Consider the following 24,827-nt stretch of genomic DNA (forward strand, 5'->3'; position numbering starts at 1 on the left):
TTTGATTTGGTAACTAGACTGATTGTAAGAATCACCAGGAGACCATTACAAAACTGTAGCCAAGCTAACACAACTTGTCAGCCTCTATCAAAAACCAAAATTAGTAACATAGCTGCCCTAGGCAGAAAATGGTCTAAAAAAATATAAATGAATTACTACTCTACAGAAGGAGAAACATACCTTACACCCCTTGTATCAATACTCAAGTGTATCTTATAATAGAAGAAACTGCAAGATAGCCTATTTCCTCTTACAATAGTAGTTCAATTCCCAGCTAAAGGAGACTAGTATCTAGCAAGAAATCCTTCGTAATAATCAGGAAAGAAGGTCCGTCCTTTGTTGAACTGGTATAGCAGAATTTTGTATATGTCGTTCTACAAGGCTTTCTGCATCCCCATCCTTTGTTGCAGAATTGTCTTAGAGTTTATGCATCTGTGGATGCAGTTCAATAATCATTCTTCCTTGGATGAAATCTTGTAAGAGAACTCCGCACGAGCTTCTTCTAACTTCACAAAAAGCTCCTTCATGAAAGTGGTGTTTGTTCCATGAGTAATTCGCAGTACCTCTGCTGTCTTGGCTAGTGACCTGTACGCTTCCTCAGTCTCACCAAGCCACCTGAAATTACATATCAGCACCACAGGACGATCATTAACGAAATCACCACTTTCTTGAAATCCTATTGACCGGAGAAACTGCTTATTAACTTCATTAATAGCTTTTTAAGTCACATAGTTTTACTTGCCAACTTAAAAATCCCTGTGACCGATGGCACATTTGAAACTTATTTCTACCCTTTTCCACTTAAAATATCAAAGTCTGCGGTAGGGTTGATCCACGACACACACCTAATACACACATCACGTTGCACCAGACCAAAGCCTTAGGGCATTTTGAAAGTAGCATAATTTCATGCTGTCGATAAAGAAAATGTTTGGTCACTAAATCATTGATGAATATACCAAAAAATAACACGATTTGGCTTCTCTAGATGTTCATGTACTGCAACCAAGATTAACAAAATAGAACAAAAGATGCCAGGAGGAGCAAATCTCCAAACCGCGAAATCATTGCAGTGTTGCAAAATATATTTAATCAACCAAAAATGCAACACCTATAATTTCATCTCCCCAAGTATTTAAATTCAATAAAATAAATTTCTAAGTATATAAAGACAAATGTTTGAAAAAGGGATAAATATACCCCTGAATAAATGGTACCTCAATATCCTCCATTATACTTTTAGGTTACTCATAACCTTACTGTCTAACTTTTGGGATGTGTATACCATTGTGGCAGACAGAGGGACACGTAGCATCATCTAAACAGTCTACCTGAAATTATTTTAATTTTCACCTACAAATTAAAACCCACCCGTGACCTGGAAAATTTAACACTCATACCCAACCTAACAAAGAATTGGGTAGAGATCTTCGTAGGTATGTTTGTTCTCCATCTACGACCATTCTCTTAGCTGTTTTCTTGTCTCGTTTTATGCCCGATTTCAGGTGGTATTGTCGATTGTAGTGTCATTATTGAATGATTTTCTTATTTATTGTTGCAAGATATTGTGCAATAGGATATACAAGATCTAAGCATATTTCTCGAGTCCGAGCCAAAAGGGTAAAAAAATTGACCAAAAATTTCAAAAAGGCAACAACAATAAGTTTGAAATCAAAAGGGCAACATTTAAAGGTAGGCTGGACGGCGTTTAAATTATGGTAGCAAAGCATGGGGCCCTATGCGCCTTACAAGGCGCAAACAGACAGTCTTACAAGGTCCAAGCATGTGTGCCTTGTAAGGCGCATAGGCAGGGCCTTTGTCCTTGCATAAAAAAAAAAACTTTTTTTACATGCAATTTTTATATTGAAGAACATTGCAAATTGCATGTAATAAAAAAAAGTTTGAAGTCGAAGTTGATTCAGAGAGACCGACCAGATCAAGATTTGCCATAAAACATAAAAGCATGCATAACCAGAGACAAGCCACAAAAGAATAGTAGCATAAAGATTGAACATTTACCAGAGAAAAAATTAACAAGACGGCTAATGGAACTGATTTGAACTCTAATTAAGCAAAATTAGTAAGTAATTTAATTTAATTATGTATGCTAACAATATAGTACATAGAGTAATAACAAAAGGAGGGTTGTGTTGAAGAAGGGTTCTGTAGATGGAAATGGAAATATGACATTACAGGAAAAAATAAGACGAAGGTTCATGGAAGAAGCACTTAATTAATTATTTGAAATAAACAATTGATTATAATTATGATTAGTAGTGAGTAATTTTCAAGTAATCAAATCAAGAATTGATTGAAGGATATTTTGGGAATATTTTAATTTGTAGGTAGAGATCGAAGGGGTTACATGCCAAAGTGGCTAGGTGTCCCACTGACTCAATTATTTATTTAAGAAGAACATTGCATGTTGGATTAGCTGATTACATCTTTTCCCACTATTTAAATTGAAGAACATTGCAAATTGCATGTAAAAAAAGTTTTTTTTTTTTTTTTTTTTTTTATGTAAGGTCAAAGGCGCAGGGCCTATGCGCCTTACAAGGCACGTCTGACTTGCGCCTTGTAAGGCTGTGTCTGTTTGCGCCTTGGCTACCCTAATTTAAACAACATCCAACCTATCGTTTAAATGTTGCCCTTTTTGGTTTCAAACTTATTTTTATTGCCCTTTTGGAATCTTTGGTCAATATTTTTTTGCCCTTTTGGCCCCGAACTCTATATTTCTCTGACAAGCAAAATAATGAAATATGAAATAGAAAAAAGATAACTAGCAAAGCAGAATATACGACACAATAAATAGAAAAAGTCAAAAGGTCTAACCATTCAAGTTTTCCACAAGTGTAGTATTGCAGTCCGAGTAAAGGATGACATTCTGGATAAACTCCTGTTAAAAGAAGAAATAGTACAATATGAAATTAGAGCATGACTAAGTTCACTTAATTTGCTCACTTACTAATTTATGTTTTATCTTATGTCTAAAATCATCATATTTTATTATTTTGGTATTTAAAAGTAATTTTGTGTTTATTCGTGAAGAAGTGATGTTTTAATTATAATACTAATAAATTTATTAATATATATTTATTTATTTATTTATTTGGGGGGGGGGGGAGGGGGAGAGGGGCTAAATTGCATAGTATGATAGTAATATATTTTTAGAAATTGTGATTGTTTGGAAGTTAAGATGTTAAGAGTTAATTTATATCTCATAATGCTTTTATATCCTTGGATTATTTATACTTATAAAATTACATTAGTCGTTTTATTCCCCATGAATTGCTTTAATCATGTTTTTAATTTTTTTAAATTATTAATGCATTTTTTTGTAACTTTTATGTTGTTATACTATTTTACTACATTATAAATTAAAAAGTTATCCATGGGGCTGACGCCTCGCCTCACCTCCCACTCCAGCCTTTTAAAATACTGGTGCAGACATGCATTTTGCGTTTTCTGCACCCCTTACCCCAACCCCCCAGGCCTCCACCACAACCCCACCTCCTCAACCTATATTTAATTGCACACTGAACACAAGAAAAAAAGTAATAAACCACTTGTTTTCCATCGAAAATGTTTTCCTCCGTACCAACCGCACGATGTCATAGTACTTGTATTGAAGAATATAGGGTTCAGAAAAAGTAGATTTTAAATGAACCTCACTTACTATTATATTATTATGCCAAGAGAAAGCATTGATATGGTGACTACTGAATAGAAATATCATGAGCCTTAAGGTAGTGCCAACTTACTTTGATAAACTGGAATAGTTAATCTGCAATACTTTAGTGCCTCCTTCCAATCTTGCAGCTCCATCAATGTCTAAATGAATAAATATCCATATATCAGGTGCAATAAAATATCAAGAGAAGATTGGAACAAGATTGATGTCGATATCTTCAAAGGAAATCAAAAAAGAGATTTCATTAATAGAATCACCATTCAACAAGGGTGGAGAACATTCTTCTAATAGACACTACATTAAAGGTAATCAAACCTTTAAGAGCTTCTCCCGTGTGCGCATCAGATTGATCGACAATGGATGGTACAGCTTCAATTGAAGTTTCTCAATCATCTTATACATTACACTAGCATCTTTATTATCTGTATTCTGTCAAAGAGTTCTCAAATAAAATAAAAAATAAATATAAACTTTAAATGTAATTGATGGAACATGTCACTTCCCCAATTCTATACCAACTAAAGTGGACTGATCAAAAGTGCCTCCTCTTATGGCGTAATATAAATCGTGATGACTTAGAGGGGAAATTATTAGCTCAACACATTGTTAGAAGTAGTATTAACATGATGATTATTCTAACATTAGAAGAATATCTATAAGACTATTATATAGATTTTACAGATAGTAACATAGATTAGACATTCTTAGTGCTAACTTCAGAGGATACGTCCACATGAAAGTGAAAACGAAGCCTTTTCTGACAGTGATTGGATTTCATGAACAGTATTCTTTATTTCTTCCTTGTCCCTAACGAGTCCACATAATTGGCATGTGAATCCTTTATTACCTGCAAAAACAAGAAAAGGAGAAGTCCTTGGTAAACCAGATAAAGATCAATCTTACAGGTTTAAGATGAGGTTTGAGACAGGGATCATATACCAGAGTCACGAAGCAGGAAACCACTGCATTTCTTGTCCTTGCATTTATAACCCTCCAGAACTGCACTTTCTTGGATATCATCATTTTGGCCCTAACAGTAGTTTAATAATTTTGTGAGCAGAGAAATCTTATTAATGAACACTAGTTAGACTAGGCAATGAACATACCAACTTGATGCAGCGAATGCAAGTGCAGGAGAAAAGGTACTGTTCTTTAAGAGCCTTTTGACGAGTTGCAGTGGTTCCAGCCATTTCTATATAACTTATTGATACCTTTTGGAAGCCAATCAAGTAAATCAGAAAGTTAGTGATTGCTAGATGTCAATAACTTTACTTGTGTTTTTAATTTACTGCTTAAAAATCAGTAAATAACATATAGTCAAATTTAACACACTTCTACAGTAATGAGCGTCAATTTCCAATATTAACCGATGGAAACCTTTTGCTTATGACGTACAAGATCAACAGAACCATTGGAATCTAAGCAACATATAATCCCCCTTCAATGACGTGCACCACATTTCTACAATCTCATTGAACTCCATGTAGATGTTTAAGTGCTCAAAAGAGCAAATAAGAATCATAAAGTAATTAGCTTCTTGAAAGATATTCAAGAGTCAGCGACAAAGATCTCAATGATTGTTGATCATGTAAATCATCATGACTACATGCATATCATTATCAATTATCCTTCTTACTAAATTCGTCAACATAATCCTTGCTCAAAATTAGAGGTATTGGTCAAAGGAAGCACTTCCAGATATCAACCTGTGGTTGGTTGATTTGCATCTTATTTAGTTTTCAGAATGATGACATACTTTCAATTAGTGAAAATTTAAACTCGTGAATTGACCAAAATGATTTGGAAAACAACGTATTACCTCAGTACCTTTGGGTATATGCTGCACAGCTCGGACAACAGCCATTCTTCCCTCAAATATTAGAACCGAATTCGGCAAACAACTATACCACGAAAAGTCCACTTAGAGAAATACGTTATACTAGCTGACATAAATTTATTGCAATAATTACCTGTGGTTGATTATAGAAACCACCGGATAAAGGCCTGTCCCCAGGGGTTTCAGTGCAGCATCACAAATTGTATGTGCATTACATGAAAACTGCACATCCCCGGAAAAGAAAACAGAGAAACACCAGGTTAGACAATGAATTTTGTAAGAAAACAGATTAGATACTTCAAGACAAGTGATTGAGGGAAGACTTTAACCACGTTGTCCTGTAATTATCATGAAATAAGAGTGAGTTATACAGAAGTATTTGAACATTAGAAACAATATAGCCCAGACATTATGCATGTAACAGGCCTATGCAGCATTTTTTTTCCCCGGGGCGAGGAACGTTGTATAGTTTTGAGACATATCAAAAGGGAAAATCTGTTCCACAATCTATACCTTAGAAAAGTTTTCTGCAATCTCCTTTACATTGATCTCGGGCCATTGAAGAATCAGACTGACAAGGTTTGCCATCTGAGCATACAAAACTAGTTGCTTCTCATCAATATCAGTCATATCTATGGAAACAAACTTGTCAAGAACAAAACAAAGTCAAAGACTAGCTAATATAGACCTTAATACAGCATTCAAAATTATATCAGAAACTCATAAGTATAAGCTACACAAGGATACGAGAAACCAAGGATTCCACCAGATTGTAATTGTCCATGACTGTAATTGGAATAACCTGGCAGTGAAAGAGTAGTTATGAGCTTCATGCAAAACCAATATATACTACAAATAGCAAGCCTATTTTTCATGACAAAGGCTGGAGGTCCAGAATGACAGATCCAACAAGGGTAAGACGATAAATTAGAGTTGGTTAGGACCAAGTTACGCAGAACTATAATGTCTGAAGTGATTAACCTGCTTGCACATATATTGCAGCTACTTGGGAAACTTAACTACTTCTATCTAGCAAATATTGAGGTTTCCATGGTTCTGAAACAATTATTTGAGTTTTCTAGCCATCAATTATTCCATAAAGTTTGATGATGGAAGTTTAGGTACTTCCCTGCACATATAAAGATTTTACACTTTGAAGGAAACTAACGGAAGGAGGTATAGAAAGGAAAATATAAGAGATGACATAAATTGATTCTCCTTTCACAATTCTCTACAGATTCTCTTCCCTCCTAAAAGAAAGAGAGGTATTAGCTGACCGAGGAGATTTTTTTTTTTTCTCACTTCAATTTCCTTCATTTTTTCTTCGGAAAAGGGTCAAAATTGCCCCTGAACTATGTGAAATAGACCACTTATACCCTCTGTTACATTTTGAGCTCAAAAATACCCTCACTCTTATCTCTAGAGACCACAAATACCCCTCAAAAGTTAACAACCCAATTTTTAATGACATGGCAAGCCATGTGTGATTGATCCTTCCACCTAAGCTACCAACTAGGATTACCACTAACTTTTTAAAAAAAATCTAAATCTCCTAAAATTGTATTAATCCAACAAAAAAAAAGAACAAAGTTAATATTATCGAGCCGTAAATTTTCCCTCATACATACAGAAGATACAGGTATGTTATACAAAAAATCATCCTATCAAGTTAGATATATTATATATTAGTTATTTATCAAGTGGAAATATACTTGGTTAATAGTTAAACTACGATGAAAAAATAACTTTTAACGGCAATAAATATAAATATTAATAAAGAGTGGTAAATATTTACGTAATTAAAAATAAAAGGTTTTTAATTAAAAATATAAATACTTTTTATGTAATTAAAAATAAAAGATTTATTTATAATTTTAGAAGGATTTCTAATTGTTGGAAATCCTAGTTGGCAGCTTAGGTGGCGAGATCAGTCCACATGGCTTGCCATGTCATTAACAATTTGGATTGTTAACTTTTGAGGGGTATTTGTGGTCTCTAGGGATAACATTGGGGGTATTTTTGATCTCAAAATGTAACGGAGGGTATAAGTGGTCTATTTCGCATAGTTCAGGGGCAATTTTGACCCTTTTCCGTTTTTTCTTTTGTCAAACCAAACTAGGAAATGGGAAACTTAGGGCCTGTTTGGCCATAATTTCATATTATAATTTGAAATAATTGATTTGAAGTTGAAATTTGTTTGGACATGCAATTCGATCTCAAAAATGTACTTATAAACATGGAAACCTCACAATTTGTGAAAGCTATCAAAACCTTCTCAACTGTTATACAATCTTACCAAATGAGAAAATCATAGTTCATAAACAAGGTAATCGAATTATTCTGTGGCGTCTCATTAATAAATAAAAAATCTCCATGTTCCTTTTTTTATAAATAAATGTTCTCGTTTGCATGTTATTACAAACTTTCAAATACACGTAATTTAACAAAGATCCATTAGTCCAATAAATCAACAATAATAGTAACTAGCTATTCTTTAATATAATCCTCCCATAAGGTACGAACAATATCTCCACGTCGAGCATCGATCTTTTTTCGTAAAAAATTAAATTATGGGTCTTTTTGGCAAATAATAAACGTACGAAGTTTCAAATATTAAAACTTTTAAAATCACAAACTTGAAATTGAAATCCTACCTATTAGGTGAGTTTGAAATTTGACATTAAAACTCAAATTTGAGCTCCAAAATGCATGGCCAATCACCTATTTAGACAACCTCCATCCCTTTTCATTCCCATTTACAAAACAAACTGTCAGAATCTTCACTTTCTAAAAGTAAATGTCGGACTCCCTGTTTTCTTTTATGTACTCTCTTTGTTCCAATTTATTTATCATGCTTTCTTTTTTAGTTCGTACCAAAAGAGAATACATAATATGAGTCTATTATTTAAGTGGCTTTGGAGATATAACACTGAAGAGCAAGCATTATGGAGACAGGTTATACAGTGCAGGCATGAACAAATGGGCCACTGGACTACCAAACCAATGACATCCACCTATGGAGTGGGAAACTGGAAATCCATCAGGAATCTATGGGAGGTGTTTATAGCAAATACAAGGGTCAGGTTGGGCAATGGGAAGAAAATCTCTGTCTGGAGAGATGACTGGTTAGGGAATGGGCCTTTGATAGATCAATTTCATGATCTGTTCATTTTATCCTCCTTTCCTGATGCTACAGTTGAAGAACTTTGGACTCCACAAGGGTGGAATATTGTATTCAGAAGGCTCCTTAATGATTGGGAGATCCCAAGAGTTACTGATCTCTTTGGTAAACTCGAAGGTTTCTCAGGCCTAAAGGAGGAGGAGGATTCTCTCACTTGGATAGCCGGCACCAAGGCTGTTTTCTCTGTCAAAACAACTTACAACTACTTAATGGATTTGGAGCAGTTCAATGACCCATGGCCATGGAAAGAGATATGGAAAGCAAGAGCTCCTTTTAAGGTGGTTTGCTTTACTTGGCTAGTTGTTTGGAAAGCTTGTCTCACTCATGATAAACTTCAAAGAAGGGGTTTTCATCTATGTTCTAGGTGTTTTCTATGCCATCAGGAAGCTGAAACCAATGGGCATCTTTTCTTGCATTGTTCATTTACCAGACAACTATGGCAACTTTTTGCAGCATTAGCTCAAACTGTTTGGGTGATGCCCCAGAGTATGTTTGACCTAATATGTAGTTGGAACAATATACAAGGAGAAATTTGTCACAAAGAGTGGTGGAAGATTGTTCCAGCTTGCATATGGTGGACAATTTGGAAAGAGAGGAATGCAAGATGTTTTGAAGGCAGGTGCAGTTCAATCCAGAAGATCAAGAGCTCCTGCATTTCTCTTCACTATTTTTGGTGTAAAGAAAAGTTAGTTGATGATGTTGAATCATTACTAGACTTTATGGCCTCTTTGTAAGTTCTGTTTGAGGCTGTATCTGTAGATATGATATACCAGGCCTTTTTTTAGGGTGCTGATGAATATAACATGTTGCCAATTTCAAAAGATTTATCACAATTCTTTGGTGTTTTAGATCAAGTTTCAAAAGTCTTTCTTTCTTTCTTTCTTTGCTCCCAGCTAAAAAACACCACATAAATTGGCATAGAGGGAGTAGATATTTCCTCAGCAATTCTGAAAAAATAAGCTTTGTTGATTAGCCTTCAGATTTTCAGCAGATCAGATAAAGAAGTGTTCTGTTTGAACCTGATCCTTTTTCTCATCACTGTATTCATGAGAAATGTATCAGGTCCCTTGGCAGGCCACATTTAGTTGTAAGAATATAAAACAACTTCACCTATGAACACAAATTCAAAAAGTTTTAATGATGAATAGAAGTAAAGTTGGTTATCTTGGTATAATTGGCTCAATCAAAGACGTGTCCGAGCTGGTGCAGACTTTAATAAAGAATTGAAAGGCTCCAAAGAATTAGACAGACTTCTTGATTGACTTTATCACATGTGTTATAACCCAGGAAACCCTTCAACTCCGTCCCATTTCAAGATAAATTACCAAGTAATTCCATAAAGCAAAGACCTCATTTTGCCTTACACATACAGAATATCATCAAACTAACTCAGAACAGGAAACAAATATGTGTAAGCATCAAATCTAGTGAAATCAACGTTATCCATGTTACATATGCTCCCATTTCTTGAAATATCTACAGTTCTCCGACATGCTACACTAATACATAATCAAGGGAGCATACTCTAAGACTGCCTGTAAGGATGTCAATACCTCCCCTTTCATGTCTTGCTCGCTGCTTATACTCCAATGCACTCACTCACCCAAATGAATCGGATTTAAAGCACAAACACAACACTTGCACCAAATTCAAGTACCATATTAAACTCTAAAATTAAGTCAAATTCACTTCAGACAAGCAAACATTCACTAAATGAGAATATTAACTTAGTAGCAACTGAGTTATAAAAACAAGAAAGCAGATGGACCTTGACCTTCTCATCTTGCAGTTTCCTCCGCAGATAAAGCTTAACCATCAATCTTATACTTGGCGTAATCGATTTTACCCTCGCCTTGTCAACCTTTGACAAGGCCTGGCATTCAACCCTATGCAACTTCCAATCCGACTCCTGCAATTCGCTTCACCATAATTATAAATTTCCCAAAGGAAAATTAAACAGACAAATATCAAAGCTCCTAAGTTGTTGATATTCATTTATGTCTACAAATATCTAGAAATGAGCATTGAGCAAAATTTATTGAACCTGGCATGTGTTGCCACAGTAGTAAACTACTTGGCATGCAGAACATCTCTTAAGGTTATTTGAAGTGAAACACCATTCACATTTAGCTGATTTATTGGGAACTGAAACATATGGGTCTTCTGATATAATCACTTCCCCTGTTATTATTCGAAAAATCCCATTTAGATGTTTTTGTTCCTAATTTTAGCAAACAAATAAGTTGCAAAGTAATTGAAAATTTGAATGGAAGTAAGACCTGGAAAGAAATCCCGAGTGGTGAAAAGGCAGCGACCCTTTTCCGGCACAGAAAAGACGGTGAGCCCTTTATCACTCAACACTTCCTCTAATTCCTCCATCACAAATCTTCTTCTGCGGAGTGCGGATTTGAAACTTGAGAGCTCCAGAATGTATACTTCAAGCCCTACTCCCTAAGAAAAATGTCAAATTTTACTGATGTGCCATCCAAATTGCTCTTTTTTTTTTTCCTTTCTTTTATTTAATCAGACTTTAATCATTGCTAACGAATTTTGTGTTAGACCATCTCCAACCCTACTCTATTTTACTCTCCATTCTTTATATTTGGAGAGTAAAATAGAGAATGTCCTCTCCGACCACTTTGTAAAAAGCTCTTCATTCTCTATTTATAGAGAGGTGAATAGTAGTTCTTCAAATTTGGAGAATTACTATTCACCTCTCTATTTCACTTTTTTATTATTTTAATATTATTTCTATTATTTGTAACTAACAAATTATTTTTCATATAAGGCTATTAAATAAATTTCTAACATTCGTAATTCTTTTTAAATATAGAACAACATTTAAAAAAATATATTATTTAATATATACTACTTTCATCCCGAATTAACAATATTTTAAATATATTTTTTTCAATTTCGTCACTTTAAGAGATAATTTGATATTATTATTGATTTTCACTATGGAGAATGCACAAAATTTAAATGATAAAGTGAAAATTTTAATTTAAAAATACAATACATGACATAATAATTTAAATACAGGATAAAAATACAATACATAACATAGTGATTTTTAAAATCACAATAATAATATAGTAATCCGATAGATCGTTTTCAGATTTAACATATTCGGAAAAAAGATAATGTATGATCTAGAGAATTGTTATGTTTGTGATTGCGGTTGTGCTTGTTGATTTCTTTTTTCAATTTTTCGTAAGTGGTTCTTTAAAATTTACAATAAAATATAATTTTATATTTAATAAAGAATTTTTTTAAAAAAATTATATTACATGAAAATTATATAGGGTGATTATTTTGAAAAAAGAAAAACGTATTTATATTATGAAATAGAAATAGAAATAATAATATAATATTGAGGAGAGAGAAGAAGATTCTTTTTTAGAGAGTAAAATAGAGAATTGAGTTGGAATTAGTTGTCTGAAAAAATAGAAAACTCTACATTTGGAGAGTAAAATAGAGGGTAGGTTTAGAGATGGGATTCAAACAACAAAAATAATATCATTGATTTTTTACTTATTTTCTATTGTTTGGTAAATAAACAAAAAATATATATTTGCTCAAGGGTATTTAAACTTTTTCTAGCAAAAAACCCATAGAATGGGAGAGGGTGGGTGTGGAACCTTGAGGATGGCGGGAGTGGGCCAGTCAAGATGTAGGGGTTCGGTGTGTTAAGTGTATAATGAAAATATAATGTTATTTATGGAACTTGTTTTCCTAGAGAAAATATTTATTAAAAAAATTGTGCTCTCCATACTAAACACACCCTTAAAGTTATTTTCAAATTAAAGTTCCTCTGAAATTCTTGGAAGAGTCAAAAACGAATAGAATGCTGAGTAAAATTATTCAATTTCAAATTACAAAGAGTCAAATTTGCTCGAGGTAGAAATATATAGCTATCAGCTTCAATCAATTATTGAATTTAAATGTACGTTTTATCTGTTTGAAGTAAAACATATAGAAATTAGGTGAAGCGCATAAATTGATACAACAATAAATAATCTGACACAACTATGCATCCTCAAGTTTTGATGCATTAGGAAAAGAATACAACAGCCAATGAACTATCTATGAAGAGATTCCAGTTGAGATTCTTGACCGTTAGATTCGTAGGTGGAGAAATAAGAAAGTCACTTCAGTAAAAGTTTTGTGGAGAAATTAGTTCTTAGAGGGAGCTACTTGAGAATGAGAAGCAACCATGTGGCCAATTGAAATCAATTGTACTTTTTAGTTGATTTTAACTTCTTTTTTATGATAAAGGGTAACCCATAGCCGCTATCCTTTGGATGCGCACAGGTAAAACTCCTGCTCCTATGCAATAGCTCGCAAACCACATAGGAGAGGTAACCCGCACTCGACCCAGAAGGCAAACATGAATAAGTAACTATATTTTGTGAAATAAACAAACATATACCCTTCAATGGAGTTTCTACCTTTTCATTAACCCAGTGAAAAGTAGTTCAGTCAAGATAACAGATCTACAGACTAAGACTATCATTTAGTATTCTCGAAATCATTATGATGACATACATTAATATAGCATTTGGTAAATATACTTAAATGTGGGTTCAAAGAGTTTCCTCACTTGTATAAACACATCAACAGCAACATATTCACTATTTACAGAAATCATACACGGGGCAGGGGGGGGGAGTAGTTTCACCATCTAAACACTAGGTTAATAAAAGCATCTCATTTAACTATCTATTCACAACAGCCAATTGTTAACACCTCTGCAAAGACTCAGCTATTTGCTAGAGGATCGCTGAAAATTATGATGCAATCAGTCAAACATGCACACCTTCGCTGAGATGGAGAATGCTCAAAACAAAAATACTCAGCATGTTAGCCTTTAGTATATCTTTGTAAAAGTATATTCAAACTCTTCTACTTCGAGTCCTTCTGGCAATCTGTAGTGCACCCAAAAAACAACTTTAGTGAACAGATGAACCGAAAAAATTATTAACTTGTCTAAAAAACTTCCTAGATTAAACATAAAAATTTAGAAGTCACAATGTCTGAACTGTAATTTATTAGAACGTTCTAGCATGCCTTCTGCAAAGACATCTCTCTCTATAGCTCTGTCAATTATTCGATGAAGGACCTAGCAGGACCTAGCTCTAAAGCTACTTCTTTTCTTTCTTTTTTCCTGATAAATATCCACAAAGCTTCAACAAAAACAGGGACAAAAAGAAAAAGATAAAAAGTTGGTGGGCGTGGAGGGGAGACCGGGTGGCTCTTCTAATAATGTTGGTAAAAGTTGATTTTGTTAAAGCAGAGTAAATACTATCCAAGAATTTGATTTACTAGTTTTTCCGTTCAGAAATAGCGACAACCATCTGAGCTAAAAGGAAGCTTAAAAAACAGCGAGCTGAAAGGAAACAGAGGAGAAAAAAGGTGAATCTTACAAGATCCTCATTCACATCGATGACCTCAGAAGCTGATGAGTCAACAAGAACACTCTCCTGATTCTTTAACTCTGAGGCAGAAAATAAAGAGAATCATAGAAGAGTAAATACAAACTTACTCCTCGAAACACCAGCAATAACATTTTTATAGATTAATAGAAGATCTTACCAGCTACGGCAGTCCTTTTACTACCAATCTTAGATTTATCTTCTGACAAATCATCTTCTTGTTGAGAGACAGATCCAATCATATCTATATTTTTCCTTGGGCTATAAAATGAAGAGCATTTGTCATTGTAACTACAGTAGATCTTTTACAGGACATGTTATAGCATCCACAACAGAATAAAAAGCAGAATTCAAGCATATGATGAGAACAATGTATGCTGTCCGGGCACTTGCATGAATGGCAATATGGGTGAACATGATTTACATGATGAACTCATGAAATATCATTTCTCATGGAAGAAACAGACATAAAAAGCTGAAGACATAAGAATGTCTATGTTTCATATATTTTTCACCCCTTCTATGTAATATATATAACAACCCAGCCAGCATACAAGCACAAGCAGATGCTAATGCAATCCAGATTAAGATTACACAAAATGCATTACAGGACATCCAAATCCAAGGAAATTGTGACCGCATAAAAATGCTTCATATACCTGGTTTCATAAAATGAACACCTACATTAAGGAAAGTACCACTTACAAGTTAAATTGACTATCAAGCAGGAAATGGATTGCAAGTTGAAACAAAAAAATTCCATATTTGAATCTTGAAGAATTTTGCAGTGAATTGAAAACAGTCAAAGTTCATAAGAGAACATCACTTGATCCTTCTCCCCATAAAATAATCAGAAAAAAAGTAATAGCTCACCGGCACAATGATTGCAGACCACAAGAATCCTGCATATTAACTCAGTGTTAGGAAAAAATTTAACCCAAATTTAACCAGATCTTATTACTTAAAAAAAATAAGGTGCAGAAAATGGAGAACGAACTCGAAATCACAATGTGATTACTGTGATTGGAGAAAAAAGAAATGTCCAATTGAGAAGGCCAATAAAATTCTGATTCAGTTATGGATTTAAGGAGAATTTTTTCCAAAAATCTTTATGCAGAGGCAAATATGAGATTTACTAAACACAAATAGGCAAACTACTTTTGATATTAACAGCTCAACCAAAAGTTAATTTTGTTGACAACAATGCAAGTTGAAATTTCTTTAAGATAGGCAATACAATCAAGAAAGATTCACATTGTCAAAATCGAAGTAAGGACAACAAAAATGTGAAGGTTCTACTTCATGTCGGAGTGTTAAACAGAAACTCTTTAGAGTTAAGCAAGACAAAGTATTCAACTAATATTACACAAGTATAAATCAATTAATTTCAGGATACTGTTAGGTAGGAAATATTGCAATTAGGGAGGCAGCACATGCCCAGGGCAAAGGTGTGGAAATGCTTGGCTCCAACTAAGGTTAAATGCTTCTCCTGGCAAGTGATCAAGAAAGCCTGCCTAACACATGAAGCTTTACAGAAGAGAAAGTTTCAGATAGCCTCATGATGCTTCCTCGTTAATGAGGAAGAAAAGACAAACAGCCACCTTTTTCAGCATTTGCAAGGTGACTGTTCAATTGTGGTCCCTTTTCTTTAACCTCACAGGAGTCACATGGACCATGCCTGAACATACATCAGACCTACTCAGCTGTTGGATCAGAAGAGAAGGTAGCAAAACACAGAAGCGATGGTGGAGAGTAATTCCTTCCTGCATCTGGTGGACAGTTTGGAAGGAAAGGAATGGAAGGTGCTTTGAGGACAGATTTAACTCCATGCAGAAGATTAAGGAGAACTGTATTACAAACTTCCATTTTTGGTGTAAAGGACATACAGATGATGCAATTCAGTTGTTAGATTTCCTAGGATCCTTGTAATTAGTTTGAGTTTCCTAGGCTCATTGTTGATTATTTTTTTGGAGGTGGTCAGCATAGCCCTTAATGCTGAGGAATACAAATTACCAATTTTCAGAAAAGAAAAAAAAAGAAGAAAATATTGCAATTAGGATGTTGGAGCTTAAGATCAAATGAGTTACGGACACAAGTTTATAGCCAAATCCAAAGGTTTAAACACAAAGGAAACCTTCACAAACAAAATCAATAGCATTTTATATTGTATTTATTTTTTGAGTAGCATTGTATATTGTATTTAGCAGATTAGATAGTCATCAAAAGCCTTACCATTTTCCAATTTCAATGTCTTAAATAGCATGTTAATGCACCACTTTGCAGGTCTACCTTACATTAACCCTACAGAAAACCTTTACTATATTCAATGCAGTTCAAGTATATGATGGAACGTGATAAATATGAACGAATCATGCATATTAACCTACTTGTTCAAAGTTAGGAAAGGATCAAATAGATGGTTATAGCTAATAATACGCTGTTGCATAAGATATTGAATCTTAGATCTTCTATTGGAGGTTTGACTCATAACAACAAAAAACGTGAAACCTAATTCTGCTGGCTAGATAAGTTTAGTATATAGTAATGTTAGCATTACCTGGTCAAGAAAGGAATGGTTACTTAAAGTCCCCCAAATCTCACTATCCAAACTGAGAACCTCAGCTTCCCTGCTGTCACAGGTGATCTACATGTGCAAAATTTCCATTGTTAACCAACAGCAAATAAATTGTTTGTAACTATATCTGGATGGCAAATATTAGTTCATTTTTTCAGGAAAATGCTTTACATAAGAGAAAGCAACCCAACATCTGTGAATAAGTCAACAAACCGTACAAAAAAATACAATACAACTCTGATAATTCAACCACAATAAGCTCATTATCCGTGTCAGCAAAAAATGCAAAAGCACTTCAATCCAGCGTTTTGGAAGGCGAGGGGTGTCGAAGGCCCTCTTCACTGAGCAGTAAAATGGGAAACAGAGGTAGAAGCTTGTAAACAGAGTGCAAAAACCGTGGCAGGAAGAAGCTGAGCAAGAAAAGAAAGAAGCAACTGGAAAACAGAGGAGAAAGCAGAAAGAAGAAGAAAACAGAAGAAAGGAGAAGCAGGTATCTCAACAGCTAAACCCTAGCTCTCAAGTACCGGAAAACGAGATGATGCTGCCAGAAAACAGAGGAAGAAGCTGTGCTCTAAGTCAGGTGCGAAAGAGACCTAGCTTTCAAGTTACATTTTAAAATAAAAACATTGTTTTTCTCGCCTCGACGTCGCCTTACAGATCGTCTCTCGCCGGAAAGCAAAAAGGCGACAACAGGTCGCCTTGCCTCAGCGCTTAAAGCGAGAGGCAAGCGCATTGCACAACACTGCTTCGACACATACTATTGTTTCATCTTAAAGAACTTTAACAATGTCAAGTTACTAAATTAATAAGCCAAAAAGCCTTCTTCTGACTTTGAATAAATCAATTCTTTAATACACAAGGAGTAGTGAAGCAGAATATACTTATTTCCAACAACACCCATGGCATCTGTTTTCTTGCTTGTTAGCACTTTAGTAATGAGATTTATTTATTTTTTGGTAGATTAGTAAAGTCTCGCTTTTCTGTTGGAGCAAGTGCTTGCTAGGGGGTCACTTTTTTTTATCTTCATCTGAAGCTAACCAGTGTTATTACAGGAATGCTGACCAGAGAGAAGGCAGTCTCTCTCGTGAAAGATGGCCCAACTTCTCTTTTTTCTTTATTATTTCAGTTCTCCTTTTCTTTGATGACCAAGAGGCTAGAAGATGGTAACCTCCGTGACAAGGGTATGGGAAGAGGTGAGGACTAGGAGGGCCTATTATTGATCTACATACCACTTTCCAGGTGACACTATGGTTTCCTTTCAAAAAGGAAGTTGATGGGAATGCAGACGTACTTACACTTCTGATTTTCTCTTGTTTTTCCAATTGGAATGCCTAAGAAGCCAATTAATAGTTTCTGAGAAAAATCTAAACCTTGATTATATCAATTGTCTAACTCTAGCAAACCTAGCACCCCCAGCAATTGCATACAACCCAGAGCCACCTCAGCCAAATGCAATTCAGAATAAATTTCACCCACAGCTTTCACCTAATATCTTTTGTCTAGCTAATTGTCTTCTATAATGAATATCTGCGCTCAAAACAATTATCTTGTGATATATGCATTCATCTAAAAGTACAGGTCCCTCCAATACCAAAATCAGCAAGGGCTCCCTGTACCAGACCTTATATAGCTAAGAAACTTAGGCAAATCCTTCTAGGCTTTTTTAATTGGCGTTCAGTCCTCCTATTTGTTTAATAGAACAGTTGAGACAGCAAACTTGCAAAGCTCAGTTCTGGCAGGCCCTCCTTAAAAGGGTCAGATCAGAACCAGAAGTGACACTAACTAAGAATGCAGAACTAAACCAGGAAACTTTTCCTCCTAAGATACCCAGCAATGATCCTTATTTTTTCACAATTTCTGTTACAGGGTAACAAGCAACAGACAGATAGAACATTTCCTACACACTACTTAGCACATCTCTTATATTTAGCAATCTTCTGACAGACCTTGAGGGAGTTGTTGCTAGAATCAAAAACCTCTGTGCTTCCAGAATAACTGCATCATCAAAACAGACATGTCATTTAAAAGTGAATGTTGTTAAATATACCAATATCAAAGAAATTCTCACCATTTATCTTCCGGAGTGCACAGTTCTTTATGATGCCTAATTAACTTTTCAGCATCATTTTTGCTTCCCTACACATTCAAGAGTTGGAACAAGAAACTCTGACTGAAAAAACAGAAAGATATGATAGAATATACCTTTGAGATGCAGATATCTGAGCTGTTGCCTTTGACGGATTTGGAAGGCTCACGCATTATGGTTTTACACCTTGAGATTGTGTCGTTTTCTTTCAGGGAACGTGGATTTTCATTCTTCTGATCAGACAAGGGTCGTAACCTGAGAGTTCTTGAGCAATATGGCTGCAGCTCAGTTCTAATATCTGCCTCAATGGTTCCATGTGCATCATCTTCATGTTCATCATCCATTGAAAACTCCTTGTGTAATTCAAATGATACAGAAGCTGAAAATGGTTTAGATGTTTTTTGTCTTTCTCTAGTAGTGAGCTCCTGATTTGCTTCACTTATCTCCTTCTTATCTGAATATGAATAACCGCAATTCTTTTTTAGCATGCTCAATGGGAGAGGGCCCTTTTTGCAAAGTTGCATTTCCAATGTGCTGCCCCCACTGTTACCAGACCGCTTTATGCCATCTTGAGATTTTTGGTATTGTGTACTGATGATGCCAGCAGTCTGAGATAAAACAGGAAGAACGGGAACAAAATCAGTTAGGCACTTCCATGAAAACTGATAAAAATCAATGCAGGGGTAAAGGCATATACCTGAACTTTCTTTTTCGAAATATCAAGTAAACTCCTAATGAAATTTTCATCTTGCTGATAATGAATTAACAGATCACTTTTCCCCTGCAAAAGAAAAGAGGAAGTGTAAATAAAAATTAAAAAAACAAAGCAAATGCCAATCAAGTGAAAAGAACTTGCCTGACTATTATGTTCTTGACCCACTTTATAGAGTGAAGATGGCAGCAGAATAAGTCCAGAGATATGTGAATGAGACACACCTCTGTTGCTTATTGCATCCAACAAAGAAATCCCAATATCTGACAACATGTGAAGATTCTGCAATATGATCACCCTCATGGTTCAACATTAATATATTTAAGAATAAGGAACTAGCATCAATTTCAAAACCAAGGAAGATACTGACAGGAGTAATTTGTGCATCAACAGCATCCTCTGCCTTTTTTATTGCATGGAAGATACTTCTCAAGTATGAGCTAGCTTTGCTAATGAGGTCCACGGTGCCATCAGAGTAATTAAAATCAATCAATGCCCGCAAGCTGAAAACAAGTGGACTGGCCCAAAAGGATAGTAAGTAAAAGATGAGGTGTTTAAAGACAGCTGATGAGTAAGCACTAACCTGAAAAACTGCGCGCAGGAGTTGGCATCATGGTGATCGGCAGTGGGAAAATTTGGATCATGAGCAAGGACATGGATCAGGAAAACCACTATATACACAGGAAAACCAGTCACATGTCCAGGCATTGTAGACATTCGATTTATTCTTGCTGCACTGCCATATACATGTACAAACTCTTCCATGTATTTCAAAGACTTAAAGAGGGAAAAAAGGACAGTGTCAGAAGAAGGAAAAAAACTGACAAAGTAAGAAGAAACAAAAATTTTAATAAAAACCTACAATTTGTTGGAGATCTTCTGAAGAGTCTGTGGCAGCAAATGGAAATGCACATGCATATCTACAAGGAATCTTATGTTCCTTCAAAAGCTTTTGCACCTTCTTAATAAACAATCTCTGTACTAGAGGAGAATTATCCTATCAAAAGTTATAGGAATCTATGATCAGAAACTTCAAAAAATGACAAAGTTAAACCCAATGCAAGCTGCTGCTACCAATGTTAACTTAAATAAACATGGGCCTTTTCTTAATAAGGATAAACACATAGGCTTCCAATTCATCTAAGTCAAATTCTGCTAAACTGAATGTCAGGAAATTGATGACTCTTTGACCTAAACAAAAGTTTTTTCTAGCAAGCATGGGAGAAAAGAAAATAAAACAAGTCAAACTGGAAAATATAAATCGAACTCAGGAAAAGAAAGAATTAGTCCAACTAATAGCAAAGTCTGAATCAAGAGAATTGTCTGGATTAGCTTCCTTATACATGACCATATAGAGTTTGCAGAAATTGCAGAAAGGGAGGAAGTGGCATGGAGGCAAAGATACAGGGTTCTATGGTTCAAAGAGGGTGACAGAAACACCAAGTTTTTCCATAAAACTGCAACCTGTCAAAAGAGGTACAACAACATTGATAATCTGTTGATCAATGGGGTCAGTGTAACTGAACCAGCAGAGATCCGAGAACAGATTATAAGCTTTTATCAAAATTTATGCACAGAAACAGAAGAGTGGAGACCACAGTTCAACCCCAGAGAAAGACTTATGATCAATGAGGAAGATAATCTATTGCTCCAAAGCCAGTTTGGAGAGGAGGAAATAAAATAGTTTGTATTCTTATGTGCAGGGATAAATCCCTTGGAGGAAATAAAATAGTTTGTATTCTTATGTGCTGGGAATAAGCCCCTGGCCCAGATGGATTTTCCATGGCTTTCTTTATCCAATGTTAGGAAGTAGTTAAATGTGATAAGGTAGCTGTTGTACAGAATTTTCATGATCAAGGCTACTTTGGAAAAAGCTGTAATAGCCTTTCATAGCTTTGATCCCTAAAAAGGTGGTTGCTTCAGAATTGAAGGATTTTAGGCCCATCAGCCTTGATTGGCAGCTTATTGCCATATACAAGGTCATCTACAAGCTTCCGACAGAAAGGCTAAAAAAAGTGATGTCAAAACTGATGCCCAACAAATGGCATTCATCAAGGGTAGACAAACTCTAAGTTGCTCGGACTCGGGTGTGTCGGATACGGGTGAGGATCAAGACGTCAGAACCTTCATGATTTAAATTCTAAGAGTTGGGGATAGATACAGGTTCAGGATTCAGCTAAAAGCAATTCAAATATCTAAAAATAAAGATATGAAACCTAAATTATGAGATAATATGTGGAAACCTGGAGGAGAAAATATTGAACAAGAGGAGAAACTTGGAAGGGGATAAAAGAAAAAGGAGTGACATAGAAAATTCCATATACCATTTTCTTCAATTTCACCTTAGCTTTTGTTTTGATTACAGAAATCATTGAATCTGTCTGAAATTTCTCCGTCGATTTTGGTCAAACTACTCACAATCTGTTGACTAGACCGGGAATGGTTCCCACCCCCACACTCATGTTGTGTCGACACGGGTGCAGCACCAAAAGTGAAGGGTCCGGTTACCTTAGGACAAATTATGGATGCTATCTTAATAGCAAATGAATGTGGGGATGTGAGGATTACTTCAAAAGCTCCAGGAATTATACGCAAGTTAGACATAGAAACGGCTTAGGATCATCTAAGTTGGGAATTTCTTTGGAAGACCCTTGAGAGGATGGGTTTTGGCAGCAAATGGATAAACTGGATAAAGTTCTGCGAGTACAGTGAAGTTCTTTCTGTTCAGATCAATGGTTCACCATCTGGTTTTTTCCCTTCTGAGAGAGGACTGGGACAAGGTGACCCTCTTTCCCCTTTCCTATTTATCCTGGCATGGGTGGATTAACTGATATGTTGAAACCGCTCAGCTAAATAACATGATCAGGGGTTTCAAGGTCAATGACGGTGTTTCCACTTTTTGTTTTTAATAGATGTTCACCTTATCAAAAAAGAAAATACATGATCATATAGCAAACAGCAATGCATAAAATATTCAACATTAGTCAACTCATTTTCAGAAGCTATACTTCCACAGTAAGAAACCTAACTTAAGCCATATAATAGTCCAAATTGACCAGTGTAAGAGCTCCCCTTTAGAAAACTATCAACTTTGTAACTCTTGAGTTCTTCCATTCCTGCTTGAAATTTTATACTTGCTTCCCATTCATTCTACTCATCCTCTTCCCTAACATATTCTTCTCTCTTTTCTTTCTCATTCATTTTTTAATCTACATGCAGTAACAAACTGCACAGGACTGCTGATTTAACAGGCAGGAGGTTACTTAATTTCTCAACTGATTGGAGTTCCAGTAAAAAAAGGCTAACTAGGCTCCTACCACTTATTCCCATTCTCACATTATGCAAGAAATGATGTCACTCAGAAGAAGAAGAGGTCCTAGACAATGGATATTCAGATGACAGAGAGAAAAACATAAATAAGTCAAACCGTAGGTCTGAGTAGGAAAATCCCATGATTCCATGACCATCAAAAGAAAGGTAGGTGGGATTCAAACTGTGGGTCTAAAGAGGCACGGAAGAGAATTGTTGGCTGATTCAACTTAGAGTTGGCTCTTGAATGTTTAATCCAAATTAATGTAATCTTTTGTCCTCATGTTTCATGGCATGCTGAATTGGTAAAAGGAAGCACGTCAGATTTACGGGCATATTCATTGTAGATGGAAGTGATATCTGCTTAAAATAGAACACTTCCATCTTCAGAAATCGTCAACAAATACTAATAATATGTACTCCATTCACAAGCTCTGAATACACATTTAAATTACTGAAACAGTTTTCGGGTGGATTGCAAAGAGATCAATATGATATTGTCTGATCGAATACAATGTTGAATTTCAGAACTCCGTATTAGATCTTTACTGTGAGGGTGAAAAATGCTTGTTTATATTATATCTAAGTTCTTTTCATTCAAAAAAATAATCAACTTTGTAGTTACTTTGTGTAATCAATATGGGACTACGCGATGATGGTATTAATTTTCTGTTTTACATGGCAAAGTTCGTAAATTATGGAAGACGTGCTACTTTATCTCCAATGAAGGCTATCTGAAATCTTAGGCCTCCTACCAGAGAAAATGAAATTGCAAGAGTTCTATTTGCAGATCTGACCATTACTCTACTCTTTACATACATTAGTCAATACCATATAAGACAAACAACATGAGAAATGACTACAGTTCTGCTGATTGTAACAGTGACAAGGTTATATACTTAAAATGTGATAACAGCACGAACTATACAAGAAAAACGATTCTATAGTAGCCAATCCAACTGTTATTAATCAATTATGGGCCACAAGAAGACCTACAAGAATATTAAAGTAGTTGAAACTCAAACTAATGCATCTTTTTGGCCAGTGAATTGCTAGAATTAGTCGGCATTTACTGACATATTACTTTAGAGTGGAGGTCTTCTAACCTTGGCCGTCAAAACTGTGCAGCGGAAAATTTGTGGCGAAATGAGTGAATCCCACCTTCTTGAGAGCTGAAGAACAGATTTTGCAGCCGCTAATCTAATATGAGCCTTGTCAGAATCACTGCTAGAAAAAAGGTTTTCAGTGATTAAGTCATTGCAAGTGTGACAAATGCAACAAAGATATCACCTACACAAACAATGTTCCTTCAAGCTAAACTGAGAATACCTTTAACTTTCCAGCATTCATTTGTTCTTGTTAGATTTTCTTACAAGTTATGATACTGTGACTTGTAAGTATACTATCTACAGGAAATACACAATTGACCTGCAATACCTTATGCTTGTCTGAAGTATAAGCAGCATAGCATCTACTAATTGGTAAAGTAGGTTCAAACATTTTCTGCCAGTAGGCAAGTGTAAGCTAAAAGGGCAGGCCTTTGCATAATGGTGGAGTTTCTCCTTTGGAGTATAGGTCACAGGTTCTAGGTATGGAAATAGCCACTTTGCAGAAAAAATAGGAGCAGACTGCATACAGTATACACCTCTCTCCCCCACACTAGCCAAGGAACACTCTAGGCAAGTGTAAGCTAAGTAGCATAAACAGACAAGAGGATAAAGTCGGAAACAGACAAAAGTTAAATATTTGGGGCAAAAGACATGAAAGAGAAAAGAAGAACGGAGACTTAGGCTGGTGGCTAGAGTTTATGCGATATTCTGGGGCCATCCTTCTTATTTCTACAAGTAATATTTTTCATGCTAAGGCCCAAAATGACTACTCTAGACTTTTCGATAGATTTGGATTCTGATGTCCCAAAATAGTGTACTATGTCCATATCAGGCACCAAAACAACAAGTAAATAAATAACCCTTCGCGGTGGCCCAGTGGTTTGGGCTTGGG

General features: G+C 35.3%; 2 protein-coding genes across 4 annotated transcripts in view; both read right to left on the bottom strand.

Moving 5' to 3' along the window:
- Nucleotides 1–416: 416 nt before the first annotated feature.
- LOC125838064 (histone-lysine N-methyltransferase ASHR1) lies at nt 417–11,091 on the bottom strand. Of its 2 annotated transcripts, none has more exons than XM_049517121.1 (14): nt 10,989–11,091; nt 10,754–10,890; nt 10,484–10,618; nt 6,276–6,330; nt 6,042–6,160; nt 5,662–5,750; nt 5,511–5,592; nt 4,798–4,902; nt 4,631–4,721; nt 4,419–4,538; nt 4,007–4,113; nt 3,762–3,831; nt 2,833–2,896; nt 417–615 (listed from the first exon to the last, which is right to left on the bottom strand). In XM_049517121.1, the coding sequence occupies exons 1-14, from the start codon at nt 11,086–11,088 to the stop codon at nt 453–455; spliced, it is 1,437 nt and encodes a 478-aa protein (XP_049373078.1). In that variant the 5' UTR covers nt 11,089–11,091; the 3' UTR covers nt 417–452. The 2 variants fall into 2 exon arrangements, with proteins under 2 accessions (XP_049373078.1, XP_049373077.1); XM_049517120.1 differs by having other exon boundaries at nt 10,478–10,618.
- Nucleotides 11,092–13,251: 2,160 nt separating this feature from the next.
- The window catches only part of LOC125838037 (sister chromatid cohesion protein PDS5 homolog B), a 29,714-nt gene continuing 18,138 nt past the window's right edge, over nt 13,252–24,827 (bottom strand). Inside the window, exons 18-31 of one of the 2 annotated variants that reach the window (XM_049517089.1) lie at nt 23,933–24,053; nt 20,380–20,514; nt 20,101–20,294; nt 19,888–20,035; nt 19,662–19,799; nt 19,503–19,586; nt 18,922–19,413; nt 18,788–18,855; nt 18,666–18,714; nt 16,702–16,788; nt 15,018–15,046; nt 14,305–14,405; nt 14,136–14,206; nt 13,252–13,637 (exon numbers count right to left, since the gene is read on the bottom strand). In XM_049517089.1, coding sequence (XP_049373046.1) covers nt 13,605–13,637; nt 14,136–14,206; nt 14,305–14,405; nt 15,018–15,046; nt 16,702–16,788; nt 18,666–18,714; nt 18,788–18,855; nt 18,922–19,413; nt 19,503–19,586; nt 19,662–19,799; nt 19,888–20,035; nt 20,101–20,294; nt 20,380–20,514; nt 23,933–24,053 — 1,750 coding nt within the window. In that variant the 3' untranslated portion in view covers nt 13,252–13,604. The remainder of the gene's footprint in view (nt 13,638–14,135; nt 14,207–14,304; nt 14,406–15,017; nt 15,047–16,701; nt 16,789–18,665; nt 18,715–18,787; nt 18,856–18,921; nt 19,414–19,502; nt 19,587–19,661; nt 19,800–19,887; nt 20,036–20,100; nt 20,295–20,379; nt 20,515–23,932; nt 24,054–24,827) is intronic. The other variant, XM_049517090.1, reaches the window with a different exon arrangement.

The sequence above is a fragment of the Solanum verrucosum genome, unplaced genomic scaffold (genome assembly GCF_900185275.1).
Source record: "Solanum verrucosum unplaced genomic scaffold, falcon-dt-bn FXZP01000079.1, whole genome shotgun sequence".
Classification (NCBI taxonomy): Eukaryota; Viridiplantae; Streptophyta; class Magnoliopsida; order Solanales; family Solanaceae; genus Solanum; species Solanum verrucosum.